The following is an 18,962-nucleotide window of genomic DNA, read 5'->3' as shown; positions in this document are numbered from 1 at the left end:
CATGAATATGTGGTGTACATGTATATATGTGTGTTAGTATGTTCAAGCACCTTCTATCCTCCCTGGTATTACTGGCTCTACTGATGCCATTTTTTTTTATAAATATATAAAGTTCACCGGAGAAACTGCAACCAAGTATGTCTCAGAAGTACTTTTCCAGTGTTTCTTTTGTATTGTGCTAAACCTCCGCAACGCTAGATGGCGATAGTGAGCTGATTCTGCCACTGACGCCTCCTCTCCAACAGGTGGCAGTGAAGCGCTCTGCGGCGTTTTTAATAAAAACCACCGAAGAAGAAGTTAGGGTCCCTCTGAAGGAGGACGCAGTATTCTTCTCCTACGAAGTGCACTTCATAGACAGAGTGAAACGAAGAACGGACAGTTGAAAAATATGGAGTATGAGGATCACGCTTACACGAGCACCACTTATGACAAAGTCAACCCCGTGGAGTTCACTTATAAAAGTAAGTATAGGCGACAGGAAACGTTTAAGTCAAGCTGGCCACATGCATGTGGAGTTAGCTTTGGCACCTACAATAGCAGGGGCTCCACGGTAAAAGTACACAAAAAGCACCTTTCAATTAAAAGTGAATGCGCTCAACTTTAGTAACTGAATCTCTGCATGTTAAATGTAGGTTTGTTTGTTTAATCGCAAACATAAAGCAACAGGCACAATAGCTACCAAACTGTTAAAGTAAAGATCTAATCAGAAAGAAAGAGTCCCAAGTTTTCTGTACATCTTTTTTTAAACATTAAAATAGAAAAAAGGAAAAGTGGCGGTCATAATAGACTGAAATACAGTCTGCACACAGAATGAAAACCAGAAGTATAATGTAATTTCATTAAAGGGAGTGGAAAATTGTGGACTGTTATTTTTTTGACCCTTCATTTTCAGCAGCTCCCATGAAGTGAGTTTTAATTCATTTCTTTTTTGTAATTTTTGTCTCTTACAGTGAGTTCTAAGGAAACTGAAGACTTTGTAAAGCTGAGGATTTCAAATATTTTCCTTTTCTCTGGAAGAAGAAATACTTCCATGTGGGCATGGAGGTATGCTGGCAAGTTAAAGCTCTTGGAGATATCAGCATGTGAAAATGGGAAATATGTAGATGTATAGGATGAATGTGGGATATAGTGATAGGATATCCTGCACTGAGATTTTTCTGTGCATTGTAAGTTTTACTGCCTTTTACACTTACAATAAAGTCAGGCTCAGACTACAGGAGTTTTAAAATCCTAGCCGATTTTGAAATCAAGTTGCACATAAGGAGAAACTTCACAGATGCTCTTCTCTCTAATCTTAAACATGCACACACTATATATTATATTATTGAGATTATCGTGCCAGAGGGAGTAATGCACCACCTCACGTGATCTCATAGGACGTAGATGTAAACAAAATGGAGACTGACATGGTGCAACAACTTGCTTTAGTAAAGCTCTTCTCTTTGTCTCTATGGTTATGATACGTCTTCGAAGACACGTTATATAGTCGTGTTCTTGCCACATATCAACAAGCCCTGCCTCCATCTCAGCTGTCCAACGCACCTGCACAACAGCTTGTTGTTGTTTCTTCACGGTCGCCATTTCAAAAGTCCTCTCGTTCACTTCCGTCTCCTTGCAGACTTGTCTCTCTCATTGGCTATTGTAGTCCGGCTCGGAAAGTAGTGACGTAATCATCCAGATTTTAAATCCTAAATATCAAATCAATGTTTGACATTATTGGGGTGGCCCCGATGAGTCTGCAAGCAGTTCTGGAAGTTTAAGATTGGATCTGTAAACTCCTCACATTACCAGATAATCTTGGCCGAACATTGGTACTGACCAAGGTCCCAGACCAGATTTCTCCTCCGATTGTCAGGAGGGGTTGAATCAAGGATAAATTGGCCCAAAACTCCTGTAGTCTGAGCCCGGATTAAGACAGCATCTATTCTTTTTTCCCCCCCTCATACCTTTAATTAAGACATTTTGCTCATCATGTTCCAGTGGTGAACTTGAGAATACATTTCCTTTTTAGATTTTTTTTGTTTTGCTATATCTTTCCACTGTTTCCTCCAGAAGTGATAAGAGTTTCCCATTGGGAGTCTTTGGTTTCAGTGTTTTAAACAAATGTCCTATTAAGGAAGCTCTGTTAACCTGGAAAACATAATGTTATATTAAGCCAAGTCAAGTTTATTTATAGAGCAAAATAACACAGATTACATTTGTAAATCACTCAGATGCTTATATTTTCAGGGCCATCCTAAAACATATGGGTTTGCAACACAAGATGACCCATAGTCAAGCATCCAAAAAATGGGAAAACATGAAGAAGAGATACAAGGTACTACTTTTTTAAATGTCACTTGGATATATCCAGCATTTTGGCAGATTTTCCTCTTGACTTGTTGCCCTCTAACTGTCTCCTCAGGAGCTAAAGAGCCCTCCAGAAGGGGTAAAAGTCTTCCCTGAAACGTGGCCTCATTTCACTCTGATGGATGACGCCATGGAAGGTCGGTTGGAAGGCAGCGCCCCCATCCTCAAAGTCTTCCCCAGCGACAAAGACAACAGCGATTTCTTACCCATCTCCAAACCCAAGAAGAGGAGGGTATCCATGGCAATATCCTCTCCCACAGCTTTGGTAGCAGGTGGGCCGGAGATCGAGGTTTCACTGAATGGAGATGGGGAAGTGGGGGAAGAGACGGTGCAGGAGGGAAGCCTAGAGATAGATCGCATCATGCAAGAGGTGGAGGACGAGAAGAGCACGATGGACAGTGAAAGACAGGCAATGGAAAGGGAGAAACGGGTGATGGACAGGGAGCGGCTGGTTCTGCAAAGGGAGAGAGCAGTGCTGGATAGGGAGATCGCCGCTTTGGACCGAGACCGAGCCTCGCTGGAGAGAGAGAGGGCGATGATAGAGAGAGAAAAGTCAGTGATGGAGAGGGAGAGGGCAATGGTGGAAAAGGACAGAGACGCTGTGAGCAGGGAACGGCTGGCTTTGGAGCGAGAGAAAGCCAGGCTGGGGAGACTTTCTGCATCCAAAGAAAGGTTGGAGGAGGTTACAGAAGACAGCAGCAAGGTGAAAGACTCAGATATTGTGGAGAGGAAAGAGCGGTTCCTCAACTTGTTTGAAAAACTTATTGAAAATTTTTGAGAGAATCCTTCCAGTTGCCTCTTGTGAATACTTAATTTGAAATTAATTTTTATTTTTTTCAAGAAAAATCCTTGCTTATGTGCAGTTTTTCTGCACAAAACCTCCCTTGAAGATTTTTGAAGATATTTCTGATCAGTTTCCACCTTGGCTGCTATTCACAATACAGTACTTCACCTACAGGTTGTCAATAAAAACGTTGAGCCACTCCTTGTTCGGAGAGGTCTTCAAAACAACTTTATTCACTTGTGGTTATTCCATACAGAGCACACAATAGCAAGCTATTAGCATTATTCTTAACCCCATCCACAATCACCAAACCCCCCCTCCCAAATCAAACAATCGTCTTTAATTGATCGACTCTAGACATTAGTCTTTGGTATAAGCTATTGTGCATGGTTAACACATCACTTTTTGAAATGTAATATACCAAATATTGCAGTTCATGTAAAAAATCTTTTTTTTTCAGAATATATATTTTTATATTACAGTACAGACTTTACAACAAATGATTGTGTTTAAATGCGTCTTTTATTGCATTAGATACTCAATATACCTTTCATTAAGCTCCAGCTTCAATAAGTTTATGCTAGTATACATTTCGCAAAGTGTTAGATTTGTCATTAATATTATTAATATTATTATTTTTTATTTTTACAAAACAAACATATTTAAACAATATTACTGGTTGTTTTTGCCAGTCTTGAACAGACACTAAACAGAAACATACATGCCATTTGAAGGTTTCGTCAATTAACTGATTTCTCCGAATGCCACCTATTGTTTACTCTTAATCAAGTTGCGGAACAGTTGGGCTTTTGAGAAAGTTCTTGTGTGTATGTGTGTATATTTGTATGTGTGTGTACATGCGTTTGGTAGATGTGAGAGTGACCATTTCAGTGTGAACAACAGGAAGAAGGTGCAGTAGAGAAGTGTATATGTGCTTGATCACCAGAATCCATTTGTGGGTGTTTATGAAACATAAATATCCACACAGAGTATCTGCAGTATATATATATCAGCAGCATGTATGGCAGTTTTAAAATATGCTGTTGTAACTGACCGTTGAAATGAGGAGTGAATAAATGGTATGTGTGTCTGCGTGTGTGGTCTTGTGTGTCAATATGTACAAAGATGTGTGCATGTGGTTGTATTCATGGGAGTCAGTGTGCAAGAGTGTAGGTATGTGTCTGTGTGGTTAAATGAGATCCCCGATGGGTATACGGGGCAGGCAGATGTAGGCCTGTGGGGTCCTGCTGAGGTTGATGGGGTTGCCGTCCAGACGGATGTCCTCCAGTGCATTCCTGATGTAGTTGAAATCTCTCAGGTTGCAGAACGTGTCCTCGTGCATCATTTGAATATTGTTACGCTGCAATGGAAGATAGAGAAGGATACATAATGAGATTACACTGTAATCACATTTCTCTCAAGTCATTTAATTTAGTTATTTCCCTGAACTGCACAACAATCACAAGACCGTCATACTCCAGAACGGGGCTTGGTGCTCAGAATCAAACAAATCTTTAATGTCCCTTTTTGGCCATGCTAGTAGCGTGACTAAAGGGATGGCAATGTCCACCACTGTGGTGCAGAAATATCTCAACAATGAGGTGGAATGCCATGAATTTTGTACAGACATATATGGTCTGTAGAGGATGAATCCTACTTTGATGATTTTTCAACTAGCACCATCACCAGGTCAAAATTTCAATTTACCCAATGCTTTGGTTTATGACTAAATACCTGCAAAACTAATGATATACTCTGTGTTTACTGCTAATTAGTAAAAGTTAGCATGCTAACACACTAAGCTAAGATGATGAACATGGTTAACATACTTACTTAATATCAGCAAATTTAACATGATGTTAGCATTTGACTTAAAGCATCACTGTGCCTGCCTGCCTTCAAGGCTACACATTAATCATATCACTCACAAGTTTTTGAATTTCCCTTTTGGTCTGAACAGCTCAACAACAATTATTAGAACCTTACACTCCAGTGTAGGGTTTGGTGCCAAGAGCCATTTTTTGATCTGGCTCTAGGTTGGTAAAAATATACAGATTTGTTAAGCTCAGAATCTAACAAAAATCTATCAAATATCCTTTCTATTATTAGCACCGAGCAATGTACCATTCATCCATATCAAATATGCCATCAATCTGGGAACACTTGTTGAAAGATAAACCTAAATAGACTCAATAAGATATTTCAAAAGGATTCCGATTCAATAAAAGGGTTCTATACCAATTTCAAGTTTTCACGAAATGCTAATGAACCCCAACCCTATTCCAGAAGCCACTCTGTTTTGTGTTGGCAGAAATACATCTCTAAATCCATGAGCTGTTCAGTGACAAAAGGGTGTTACAGAATGGTGCCATGTGGGCTTCTTTGTAGCATCTGCGCAGACCAAATACATGAAAAGATCTCATTTGAGTTAATTACCTAACAGCCCTGCACACTCATGGTCCATGCACATAGGTGTTTTCACTTATTTTGCCTGATTACACTCCTTGTCAGGACCATGAGGGCGTGTGTGCTCAATTGACATCTCTGACACCTGTATTTATTTTGTTGCATATATTTGGGTAGGAGAAGTTACACCTTTATCACTCTTATTGGTTTGTGAAATTAGGTGAAACTCATGTAATTTCAGTATAGGTCCATTCAACTTCAATCTCAGCAAAGGCCTAATGAGACAGTTAAAACATGTGTGTGCACAAGGCCTGTTATTATTTACTACTTCAAATTGCCTCTTCAATCGATGATTTTATCCATTTGTTTTTTTCATGTTAAACTAGGACTACAAATATTTCTAACTCCACGACTGAGAGCCTGCATTATGCTTTGAACACGTCACTTTCGATCTCGACCATTAGGCCAAAGCAGGTACCTGTAGGTGTAGAGATCGCAGGCTGTCTGGTAGAGGCACAGGGATGTAGTCAATGTGGTTGTCTGTTAGGTACAGGTACAGCAAGGCAGTCATATCCTGGATACAATGAGAGAAAGATACATGTCATTGTCGGCCTACTAGCTACTAATGTGACAGATGCTTTAAGGTATTCCCAACCAATATTAAGGTTTTCTTGACTATACAAATAGAGATACTCCTCCTACTTAAATGAATAAACAGACAAGATTTCTATTTGTCCATTTCAGTTCCACAAGGTTTTATAATTTTGTCAGTAAACTGTAGCATAAGCAGGATGCCAATGTTACAAGTACTCTGGGAGATTATAGAGGTAAAACAAAGTGGTGTGCAACCCAGTATAACAAGCAGTTCCGTACAGTGTGTGACAGTAGGTATACGTACTTTAAACGCCTCTTTGTGAATACCCTTGCTGCCAATGTTGTTGTGGCTGGCATCGATCAGGGTCATGGTTTCTGGGAGAGCAGGCAGCTGTGAGATGTGATTTTCTCGAATCACCAGCTCCTCCAGCTCAGGTAGACCCAAAAATGCTTTTTCATCGATGGACGTTATCTCATTGGCGGTTAAGTCGATCCTCTTAAGCTTGTCTGAAAGGAGAAAACAAACTCTGAGAGGCTGCTTTCAGTGGCTACTGACAGCTCATGCCATCATCAACCAAAGGAAAGGGTGTGATTTAATGCATGACATTCTCATTCACATTTATGGAAACATACTCATGAACGCAAAGTCAGACTTGTTGATCTTGGTGATTCTGTTGTAGCGGGCATAGAAGTGAGTGGTGTCTTTCGGGAGAGGTGGTACACTATCCAGCTTCAAGTCATCACAGTAGACCGAACCACCAAGGCACGTGCACAGCAAGCAAGTGGGCATACCTGGAGAACATGGATAAGAAGAAGAAGATGGAGAGCAGGAGAGGGAGGGGGTAAAATATAAAAAAATAAGATGTAGAATATATTTCAGAGGACAGTTACCCCAAATACCCCAAAGACCCAAAAGGTTCTAATCCACAGGGCAAAGTCGATTTCACAAAGGGAAGTTCCTCAAAAGGAACACATTTTTATCATGCTTCTCTGAATTCAGTGCCTGTGTTGTTCAATACTGACCTCGCCTGTCAACCTCAGGCTCATCAGGCTTTTCGGGCTCATCAGGCTCTGGCAGGTCAGAGCTCCCTGACTCATCTACACCGCCAGTACCCTCCTGAGGGGTTTCTGGTGTGGTCGGAAGCAGCCCCTCCTCTTGTTAGAGACAAGATTAGGCGTTAAAGAAACAGGTTAGATCAACATAGACACGGAACACAAAGTCTGGCAATCAGTAGACCACTGTTTGCCGCAGTGATAAGTTATATATATTAGCAGTGTTACCCAAGTGTTTGTGGCATTTAACTGTTGAATGAAAGTTAAATGAAAATGGCTTTTTGGAGTTAATAAAATTAAATGATTTGCTGAGTAGTTACAAACAATATACTTGTTAGCAAAGAACAAAAAACCCCCAGTTTTTTTAAGACTTTCAGTTGCTACTAAGCAAGATAACTACAATGGACTTGGTATCAACATATATGTGAAAACAGTATCTGCATTCAATAACTCAAAGTAGAGTTACTATCCCTTTTCTGCAGACAAGGTGCCGATGCTGGAACCAGTTCCCGCAATAAATCTTGAACTGTTGTAAGCATGTCAATTTCCAAAACATTCTTGCCCAGCAAAATCAGCTCTTCTCTTGCACCTTTAAAGCGCCTTGCACCTTGCGACCAACAGCTTTAAAAGGGTACCTTTTAAAGCTGTTGGTCTTTAACCAAGTAAGCGGTGATGTTGAGGGTGGGGAAGAGAAAACCAATGCTGCTAAAGTTATACACTGATATACTGGAGGAGGTGGACAAAACTGACAAACAAGGGCCAGTTCATAAGAAGATTCAATGCCTCCCTGTCCCAGCACCGGCACCAGTACTGGCATCTTCTTCAAAAGTATTCACTTTTTGGCATATGTTTTGGTGTGTGAGGCATGGACTTTATCCTGCTCTTAACATATCTCACACAAGTCTAGGTTAAATACTGACCTTTATCAACGTCAGGGACCAGAGTTACGTCAGGGACCTCGGCGTCTCCAGAACCAGAGACACCAGAAGTCCCTGACTCTCCGGAGACCCCTAAGTCTCCAGAGCCTCCGAAATCCCCTGAGGCCCCTGAGGTTCCTGAAGCTCCTGAGAACTCCCCAGAAGCACCCGATGCCTCATGAGGGATAGTGTCGGGAATGAGGGGCAGCTCCTCCTCTTGTTAGAGCCAAGGGGTGGGGTTAGGAGACACGAGGTTAGGGAGGTGAAGGGTAGGATGGATAATCAATCAACCCATTAACCCATCAATCACTCACATATCAGATGAGACAGTAGGTTAGGAGGACAATGATTATGAGTAACACAAATACAATGGCACACAGTAAAATTACAAGGTAAAAAGTCAACATTTAACTACATTTGAAAAGGACACAGTTAAATGGAATTACTGTAAGACGATTTGACATTAATCACATGGAGAAAGACAGATCAAGAAATAGTGTTACCACAAGCTTTAATCTGCTCTTTAAAAGTACTAACCTCCAGATATCAATGTTATCCCTGAGAACCCAGACTCATCAGAGTCCCCAGAAACCCCAGAGCTTCCAGAGGCCCCTGAGATCAGGAGATCTCCGGAGAACCCAGAACCAGACTGGTCCCCAGACCCTCCAGAGCCCAGGGGGAGTTCAATAGAAATACCAGATCCTCCAGAGCCAAGGTCCCCAGAGGCTCCGGAAGTTGCGGATCCCATGGTATCCCCAGATCCAGACAGATCCCCAGATCCCCAGAGATCCCCAGATATCAAGAGATCCCCAGATACCAAGAACTCCCCAGATCCCCCTGAGATGTGGAGTTCCTCAGAAACTCCGGAGATCAAGACAATATCACCAGAACCCCCAGAGGCGCTGGAGACCAGTAGGTCTCCTGAGCCTCCAGACCCAGAAACCCCAGAAGCTCCTGAGGCCCCAGACCCTACGGAGCCCCCAAAATCCCCGGAGACATGAAGGATGTCAATGGGCGTCAGACGCAGCTCCACCTCTTGTTAGAGACAAGATTAGGTATTAATAGACAGACAGATGAATATGAAATGGATCATTAATTAGGTTTGTAGGCTATAAGTTCACAATATTGATTAGGTTAAATAGTAGATGACAAATGGACACAATGATTGAACAGGACACATTTAACCAATAACAGCTAGTTAAATGGAATACATGCACAGACAAAAGATGATTGTTGCAGACGATGAGTTTTGAGGACAGATTAGTATGTTTTTGTTCATTATGGCTGCTTTCACAACTCCATAGGCCCAAGAAAGAGCAAGGCCCTCTTCCTTAAACTGTGTGACCTTTGGATATCAAGCGACTCTATGTTTATGGGTGTACAGATTTAAATGTGTGTGCTTTTTCAGACCTTTCTGTGTGTCTGGGCCCATGAGAACCCCAGATCCCCCTGAACCCTGAGGGATAAGCTGGGGTGTTAGGGGCAACTCTTCCTCCTCCTCTTCTTGTTCTTCCTGTTCCTCCACTGAGGCCTCAGGTACAGGATAGTTATAGTCAGGTGGGGCCAGTGTTCCAATCTCTATCTGAGGGAAAGACAGCAGCAGTGAGTCAAAAATGTCAGATAGGTTTAACTTGAGTAGTCAATAAAGTAATATCATAAAAAACAACATAATGTTCTTCTGTACATAAAATAAAAAGCAGTTTAAGCAGTTGGTCATCATTAGCAGACAGATAATAGTCAAAGTACGCAATGTGTTTCAGTTCTATTTTTGCTCTCCCTCTCCTTAATTAGTGAACATGACCAGTAAAAGATGCCACCTTAACAAGGGAGTTAACTGAGTTATCCCTCTTGTCTCAAGAGAATATCCAGAAAACCTATACCCCTTTATTAAATTGAGTTTAGCTTGTAGTCTATGATCTTAAAACAGTTTTTAGAATGTGATTAATGCAATTAAAGATGTTCGTGCAGACAGAGGAATTAATACTTTACTGTTAGGCACACACTGAATCATATGGGACAACATAACAGATGCAAAACTCTGTACAGTTACACCTGAACCACACACTTGCAAACAGACATAACACTATTAAAATACAGCATTTTTATAGATTTGGGGAACATAACAGCTGCAAAACTCTGTACAGTTACACATGAACCACATGCTTGCAAACTGACATAACACTATTAAAAAACAGCATTTTTATGGATTTGGGGAAGCAGATGATATTTCCTACAATGAATATTTGACAACTTACTGAAAGGTTAATGTCTGTCTCATAAATTGCTACACAGAAATTTATGAGACAGACATTGGCATTTATATGTATGATGCTGACAGTCAGGCTATTTAATGAATTTCAATAACCTAATATTGAACAGTATGTCTCTTCTTTCTTAAAAATCTGTCACTTACTGTCATTGCAACACTGTCAATACTTCAAAGTATTAACACATTTATCTCACAGTCTATCCCATTAAGGCTGGTTGACCACTTCATCTTATTATGTATTTAAGTTACAAAATGAAAATGATTGCAATAGGCTAGATGTCACATTAGATCCACTGTGGCCAGAGATTACTGACACTATAGAAAACACTTTATTCATGCAATAACAGCACAAATATCCTTATTGGTGTGTTAATATTCCATTTGTCATTTAGGCCAGCTCAAGCAAAGGCATGAAAGTCCACCCCTTATACCACTTTCAACTACTCTTTGTGTGATGTGGTATTTAACTGAAGGGTGCAAGGCTTGTGACCATGTGTTCAGGTTTGACATTGTTGTCATGTAGTACCATCATTTACCCTGTAAATTTAGTACAATGTTAAATGTAAAAAATGTTAAATGGTACATTCTAGTGCTCTGTGTGAGGTGAAATCCTGGTTTCAAATCTGTTCTGTGACCATTTGACTCTTCATCCTTCCTCTATCTCTCTTTGATGTATTCAATTCAAAAAAAGTCAAAATGCCAAAAAGGAAATCAAACAAACAAGAGGTGACACAGTTCAACTGCTGCACCACAGAGTCAAGAACCGTAAGAAGAGCAGCACAGACTCCACCACTAGATGGTAGCAAAGTGTCCAGATTTACGTATCAATAGAGATAGATGGCAATGACACTGATGCCTCTACTAAAGGACATTTTTGGTGTAGAAACACCAGATGACAAAAGTGATAAACATTTGCACTTGCCACTGACTTAAAGCACATTCTGAAAGTATAAGTGTATATGATATGTCATCGCATAATATCAAATAGCTTATACAAAAGCATACTGATGGGTGTCTTGCCATCATATAATCAGTGCCACAGACTACAATACTTGCAAATCACTTTTTGTGAGAACAAAAGACAGAAGTCCAACTTCAACCTAGATATTCAACTTTGTTGTCTTTATAGAAATGTTTTTCTTTCAAGTCATCCCACCTCAAATTGTCAGATATAAATAAATTAAAAAGACAACTCTATCAAAGCAACAAAGCTTTATGAATTACAGTGCTTTTAGTTCCTTCATTAAAAGCTTCAAGTTTATCTAGCTGGTGATATAATTGTATTTACAGTCACTGCAGTCGCTCTTTGATCTTTTTGAGTTTTATCAAACCTGCAGTTCAATCATTGTCCAGACGAGGGCGATGAACGCCCACACACTGCCACAGGTAATACCTGACACTGTCTCACGCCCAACAAGGCTGACTCAAGGCTCCAAAAAGGGAATGGTCCTTGTGGAACCAAGACACACATGGTAGCTGCAAGAATCCATATTTTAGTCTTTTCAACGCATTTCAACCACTGTAAATTATACATGTATATCAATACAATAAAGTCAAACTGAGTTATGCCTTTAGGTGATAGGTTCACAAACATATAACTAAACAAAAAAGCCATGCAGAGACATAAAATGCAGCAGTGAAGAGATGTCCAACACTGAAAGTCACATTTTAAAGCTTGGCAGAGACACAGTTTGGGATACAACAAGGTGGGCCTTTGAAAAGTCTTGCACAGAGTTAGCTCGCTGCAGCTCTCCCCTTCATTTCCCCCTTTCCCCAAAGCAAACATATACACCCGAGGGGAAAGAAGAGGCGAAAGGCTGGCAACCAGAAATACAGAAAAAAAAACTGCATGGGAACACACATTGCACAGGGACAGACGTTGAATGTGAGCATCAAGTCAAAGCCAAATGTTATGTTGCTGCTTTACTACATAGTGTATCAATCAGTAGATGCATTCAGCAATGTGAGGGAAAAAAGTTCCAGCTACAAAACGCTTAGAGTATTTTTATAAGGTCTGTAACTGATGAGTCTGATACTAATTCACTGACTGTATTTTTTACAATAAGCAAAATGACAGACTGATTTGCAAAACTATTCATGTGCCACGGATGAATAAGTTGCACCAGGACATCAGCCAACCATGTTAGGCATGATTCATTCCCCCCTATACAGCATGTACAGTATCAAGTTGATTTAAATAGAGAGTTGAGTCCCATGAAATGCCTGAAAGGTTTTCCAACCTGGAGCAAATGCTCACAGAATCTCTTTGCTGCACACTTTACTCCTCTATATGCTGTAGCTTGTTGTGGGATAGCTGAAAGGACAAAACTAAGGTAAAATGCTCCCTGTTTGTCTTCAAATAAGATTATTTCTGACTGTCTAGTATCTGCAACACTGTTGAACGCTCTCTTTAGAATTTATATTTCATTACATTCGAAAAAGTACAACAAGCCTAAAGGAGCCAATGGGGGCACATGGCCATGTGTTTTGCACAATGATTGTGAAAATAAGATTATTTGACATAATAACAAGATTGTGTGTGTGATACTTATTATTTCTTACAATAGAAATGTAGCACAAACAGCAATCTCAGAAATTACATTAGAGTTTAAAAACCTGACAGTTGAAACAATTGAATTTCCATACAGTATATTACACAGGTGCATGTTTTTTTGTCAGTCCCTGTACAAAAACAGCAATTTTAAACATTTTTTTTTAGCTTCAATTGACTAAACCAAGTTCCTCCTAAAGATGTATTTGACTCAAGAGAAACTGATGATAGACAGACTGAATGTCTTCATCATACTAGGTGCCTAAGTTGGCGATTAAAACATTTGCAGAGACTTTTAAATGCAACAGACTGAAGAAGCTTTGCTCGGATAACTTTGTAGATGAGCCCTTGCCTTTCTCAAAAGAGACAAGCCCCGAGGAGAAAGAAGATAAATACCAAAAGCTGGATGTGGAAAGTAAAGACTCAGCATTCCAGAGGCATGGAGCTCATCATCGCTTCATTTCTCCCCTGACAACTGATGTGTGTGAATAAAATCTGTTTAATCTTCTGTGTTCTTGAGCAACCAGTCCATCAGAAGATCTTCCCTCTCACCTTTCACTGTGTTGTCAACAAAACAAAATGACAGATCCTTGATATATGTTATTTCTCAACACTGCAATTGTGAGACAAAACTGTGTTATAGTTCACTACAGACACCAATTGTACTGTTTCTCCTTTTCGCGCTCCCACAAATTCCCACAAAATCTTATGCAATGTGCTGTGTCATATCCAGGCTTGTTAAACAGAAAGATATTATCAAAGCCATTCCCCTGCAACACATTACAACTTTCCCACACTAAGCACCGTTATGTGTAACACTCAGCTATAAAGCTTTTGCACACCAGAATGCAATAATTTTGATTTAGAGAAAAGGTTGTGGTTGTACCTTTTTGCAACAGTGCATAAAAAAAATAATTCAATGCAGCATTACTGCCTCATCTTGTTAGTTCTACTACATCTTTTCATATCTACTAAATTTGCACTGGATTGTGGCATTGGTCTTAGATAACACCAGTGGTCTGATTGCAATCCACATCAGGTTTAACTTGAGTCCTTGGCTCAGAAAAAATCCAGTGTGAACAATTTGCCTCATGCCATCTTGACATTGCCTTGGACTTATTTCCTTGGTACAAAAAATATAAACGGGAACATGAAATTTGGCTAAAGCTTGCCCTCCCAGCTTGCCTTGCAGGCTGGCCACATCACAGTCAACAATTGAGCTGATTTAAACTACTCCTGGAATCCATTTTTCCTGCTAGTGGTCGTTTCTTTCTCTGTTCTCTGCCCATCTTTTAAAAGCTGTTGTGCAGGGAAGGATCTGAGTAGAATGAGAAAATAATTCAGCCCTGAAAAGCTCAGCTGTACTTGAGTTTTGCACACTTTGCAGCAGGTCATTCACTGTGGCCATCAAAAGACTCAAAAGCAGCTGCTTAGCTTGCAAGTCAATGACAACCACTTGCTAAAGCTTTATGAAGAGAACACTGTGTATGATATGTTCAGTGTGAAAAAATAGACACACAATGCTCCACCTGCAACATGAAGTAGTATACATCACTTTTTCTTGGATTTTTCTTCTTGAAATGCTATAGCTGGAAATATATAGCCTTGACTGAGTGTAAAGTAAAAATTAAATCATGCAAGGGGAATTTTCAGACTTAATAATGGACAATAATAATAATAAAAAAAGTTCCACTGCTGTGTGATTAAAAGTTGTACCCTTCCTTGATTTTTGCAGGCAGATAAAAAACATGTCTATCACTGGGCCATAAATATCGTTAGATTTCACGGCTAAAACTGCTACAGATCCATATGGATTCAGGCTGTGGAAGATTATGGGGCATGTAACTGAAAATGGTGGCTGGCCAAGGTATAAAAGTGAAATATTTTGGCCACAATAGTGCATAAAGTTGGAGAGCTAATTTGTCCATTTTCCAAACATCCCCTGTTGGTATGGGACACCCTTCTGCTCCATGAACCTGGTGACCTCAGATCAGAACCAGCCAATTCACTCATATTCCACTGTTACAACTGTGATTTGTGAAATCTGAAGATAATCAAGACTTTGGAGGATTGTAGCAGCCTGCATTCTTTCAATGTGTGTTGTAAATCATCAGCAACAGCAACCTGCCAACACCCATCACATCAAAAATGAGTCCACAATGAATCACTTATAATTACTTCAAGATCACCACAATGAAGTTCTCTTTAAAAAGGAAATTTATTGTCTTACAATGACAATTGAAGTTGATTAAACACAAACTCTAACTGCACATCCATCATGAGGTGAATAATTAAGATGCTGTATGATTAAAATATTAGAAATGCCAGTGAATAAATATCAAACCATTACCATTTTACTTTATAAACACTGTTGGAAGTGTATAATTAAAGGCAGGGTTTTAGCATGGTATTTCAGCAAACTTCAGAAAAACACCTTGTAGTGAGATTTGTTGTTTCCAAAGTCAAGAATGTAATTTTCACTCACAGCTTTTAAGTCATTGTGGACAAAAAAGGACATTTTAATGTTCAGTAAATGAAAATTGAATGAACAAAAATTCCAGAGCTACTAAATGGACCTTGCTTTGCCATTTACTAGAAAAACATTTTTCCTTGCTGAAGGACCCTTGCAGTTTCTTACCTGAGGATCATCGATTGTCAGCTCATCTTCATAGTCATAGATATCCTGGTTCTCTAAATTTAAATTGTCTCGATCCACATCATAGTTGGCACTGTCGTATGTGTCCAAGTCCACTTGTCGGGAAAATCTGGGGCTGGCCACCACCGCTTTGAGGACGAAGAGTCCCAACACGAGCCGCACGAGCATCCTCATAGTCCACCTTCACATGGACAGAAAGATGTTAAGTCAAAAGGAGAAATTCAATTAAAAAAATTACAGGTGTTGAGTCAATACTGAACAGGTCATGACAAAGGAAACCCAAAACCTTGTTCAGTTTGTCTAATTTGTCCCATATAACAAGCTAAATTCTAAAGCGACATAGAGAAATTGACCTGCTTGAAGTACAGACTATCAGATAATCATCTTTAAACCAGTATACTACACTCTACAGAAGCCTTTGTTGTTGGAGTGGAGGACATTATTTTAGCATCATAACCAGTCTGTTGTGCTGCAGACTAGAGCTTGACATTGCGTCATATCACTAAGGTCAGTGAATTCATTACTGAGGTGCAGACAGCTTGAGGGATTGAAATGTGAGGGCCTCTTGCCTCACCATAGCCAGAGGCTCACTGTCCCAGGGAGCAGCCATCTTGGCTCAAATCAGTGCTCGCTTGTGGCGTGTCAAAGGTCAGAAGTCAGAGTTGATCTGATAAGGAACCATGGGAACGTTTTCATCGGTCTGAAGTCTTAAAACATCTGAGAAATCTACTCTTAGTCTGTAGGATCTCCAATTCGAGCAGGGATTTTGGTTTGCCCCTTTTTCTACAAAATACTTGTTTTGTTTTTTTTTGGTTGGGGGCTTTATTAATTTCTCCCCCATCAAAACCAAAAAGGCTTTGGCAGAAACATGCAGCAAAATTCTTGGCAACTAATTTGGACGTTTGAAATGAAGGCACAGACAAGAGGGTCCTTTTTCTACTTGAATCTAAAATTAGTATGTATGATTTTCACTAAGTGCAGATCCACTATGCACTGCCCTGACCTAGATAGCTTCTGTTTATAATCTTGTTCATTTCCTCAGCAGCACAGATCTGGAAAGCTTAGTAAGGTTGATTACGTTCAGAAGTGTGGAAGCACTAATAAGATTAGCATATGTTAATTACCTCTTAATTAGCTGGTGCCACATACATTAGGTCTAGGAATTAATCATCTGACAGAGGGGAGTTTCATAACACACTAATGGCAGGTGTAACCACATCTCAGTAGGCCTGAGAGAGATCATGTCAAGTGCAAGAAACAGCAAAAGAGTTTAAAAAGAGTCCTCCAGGCCGGGGCAGAGAAACGGAGAGCGAGGGAACGGAAGAAGAGAGTGAGATGGAGGGAGACGTGGACAAGATGTTGGCCCTCAGGGTTAGATGGAGAGAGTGAGGAAAAGACTGAGTGAGAGGGAGAGAGCACGGGAGAGCAAGAGAGAGAGAGAGCGAGAGAGAGAGAGAAAGAGAGAGGCAGGTTTCTAAGCTAACTCAACCCCTCACCCTTTACAGAGGGCCTTTATGAGGCCCGGTCGCTGCCTGTCTCAGCACTCAAACTCCAAATTCCACCGAGGTTTGTGGACAGGATGGCAGTCAGTTACGGCTTCATTCAGCAGTGAGGGTGCGCACACACAGACACACAGACACAGACACACACACACACACACACAAACACACACACACACACACACACACACACACACACACACACACACACATATATATACACACGCACATACTTGGAAAGACACATCCTCTCACAGATGCACTCTGTCTCAACACATGTATCTTTCAGAGAGAGAAAATTGAGAAACCTCTGCACCTATTTTTGGGATGAGGACAGATATAAAATAAAAAAAAAGCCCTTCCTGGGTTATTTAAGTCATGAATCTAATCTTTGTTGATATGAAAGGGTTAATGCAAATCAATCTCTACATTGTCCAACATGAACTGAGTGCACCCTATTGAGAAAAGGTGACTGGCTAGTATCTGCACTGAAATAGATTCTCTGCCATGAAGCTATGAAATCCAGCATGGCTACTCTGAAAGAAGGGCTATACTAAAGACAGAGGTGTGCTTTTATACAGGCCATCACAGTGTACAGTGTGTGGAAACTGTGTATGTGTGTATGAGTGTAGCCTCCAGACTACCTCCGTGTTATGCTTGGCTTGGCAGTGGGCATTCCTGATATCCAGTGATTCTACCTTTTTCCCTCAAAAGCCACAAGCAAACTTGACAGACATCCCTTTGCTACAGGTTGGAGAACAAACTGGTACATTTGTATCAAAGAAAGGAATTGAAAAATCCTCTGTCGAGCACGTGACAAGAAATTGAGAGAAGTATATGCACATAAGTCGATATAACATGTTATCAACTGCCTCCCAAAGACATATTTTGAACAAAAATGGACAATAAAGTTTAAGAACAGTTAAATATCTAGGGGCAAAATTCACCAAGCTTGATTACAATTTTCATCAAAAGAAAAAAAAAATGCTGCAGCTGTCAAAATGGAAACATAAATCAGTTTCACACAGGTTGTCACTAACTGAAAAACCACCTGTTGGACACTCACAAGCAAAATATCCCAATCATAAAGATAGCCAAGGACAACAAAGACATCCACATTTCAGTCACCTTCAAAACTCTTAAGACAAATCCCTGAATGAAAATAACGCGGCTGCACTACCGACCAATTAGCCAAGATGTTCCAATGCAAACCCTCAATAGCAGTGTTTTTGGAAGGGCTACTTGAGCCAGCTTGCCTGCCTAATCCCCTGCACCAGAGAGCCATTGAGCCAGCATGAAGATAACACCAAGAACGCTTACCTCTGTCTCCTGCTTTCCCGAATGGTCCCTTCAGCCGTGATGGAGATGCTGAGGGCTCCGGGACTTGGCCAATGGTGAGAGGTCGCGCAGAGGTGCCTTGAAGAGGGAGGGTGTGTGTGTGTGTGTGTGTTTGTGTGTGTTCAAGTGTGTGAATGTGACAAGTGTGTAGGTGTGTGTGTATGTGTAGGTCCGTGCGCTCTGACAGACCTGAGTGCCCTGCCGCTTATGTGTGAAGGTAGGCACTGAGACTGATTGGACCAGAGCAGATTGCTTTTGGTCACTCGGAGTGCACCCACCCCACACCTACCGTACACCCGCATGCACGACCCTCTCAAACACTACACACACACACACACACACAGACCCACACGGACATCAGACAACGAGAAAGAGAGTGCAAAGAAAGGCCCCCCAATGGCAAAATACCTTTTTATCCTTTATAAGAGTATCCTTTATTTTTCTAAGAGTGTGGCTCAATCAGACTGAATATTTGTCTGCCTTTTCCTGGGGTAAAACTCTGGCATGTGTTGCTTTCATGTATGGGGGGGATCTACGGGGCCCTTG

The 18,962-nt window shown here is 40.6% G+C and overlaps 2 protein-coding genes across 2 annotated transcripts; one reads left to right on the top strand and one right to left on the bottom strand.

The window, feature by feature from the left end:
* Nucleotides 1-262: 262 nt before the first annotated feature.
* On the top strand, nucleotides 263-3,327 carry si:dkeyp-38g8.5 (uncharacterized protein LOC568385 homolog). Its single transcript, XM_067581911.1, has 4 exons — nucleotides 263-461; nucleotides 951-1,044; nucleotides 2,230-2,317; nucleotides 2,405-3,327. The coding sequence occupies exons 1-4, from the start codon at nucleotides 389-391 to the stop codon at nucleotides 3,125-3,127; spliced, it is 978 nt and encodes a 325-aa protein (XP_067438012.1). The 5' UTR covers nucleotides 263-388; the 3' UTR covers nucleotides 3,128-3,327.
* A 309-nt stretch (nucleotides 3,328-3,636) lies between these two features.
* LOC137175964 (uncharacterized) lies at nucleotides 3,637-18,649 on the bottom strand. Its single transcript, XM_067581910.1, has 10 exons — nucleotides 18,399-18,649; nucleotides 15,562-15,760; nucleotides 9,514-9,685; nucleotides 8,641-9,138; nucleotides 8,107-8,319; nucleotides 7,157-7,288; nucleotides 6,767-6,925; nucleotides 6,438-6,640; nucleotides 6,018-6,113; nucleotides 3,637-4,493 (listed from the first exon to the last, which is right to left on the bottom strand). Exons 2-10 carry the CDS (start codon nucleotides 15,751-15,753, stop codon nucleotides 4,323-4,325), a joined length of 1,836 nt encoding a protein of 611 aa, XP_067438011.1. The 5' UTR covers nucleotides 15,754-15,760; nucleotides 18,399-18,649; the 3' UTR covers nucleotides 3,637-4,322.
* Between the last annotated feature and the right edge of the window lie 313 nt (nucleotides 18,650-18,962).

This window comes from Thunnus thynnus, chromosome 23, assembly GCF_963924715.1.
Source record: "Thunnus thynnus chromosome 23, fThuThy2.1, whole genome shotgun sequence".
NCBI lineage: Eukaryota > Metazoa > Chordata > Actinopteri > Scombriformes > Scombridae > Thunnus > Thunnus thynnus.
This window is presented reverse-complemented; position numbering and strand designations above follow the sequence as displayed.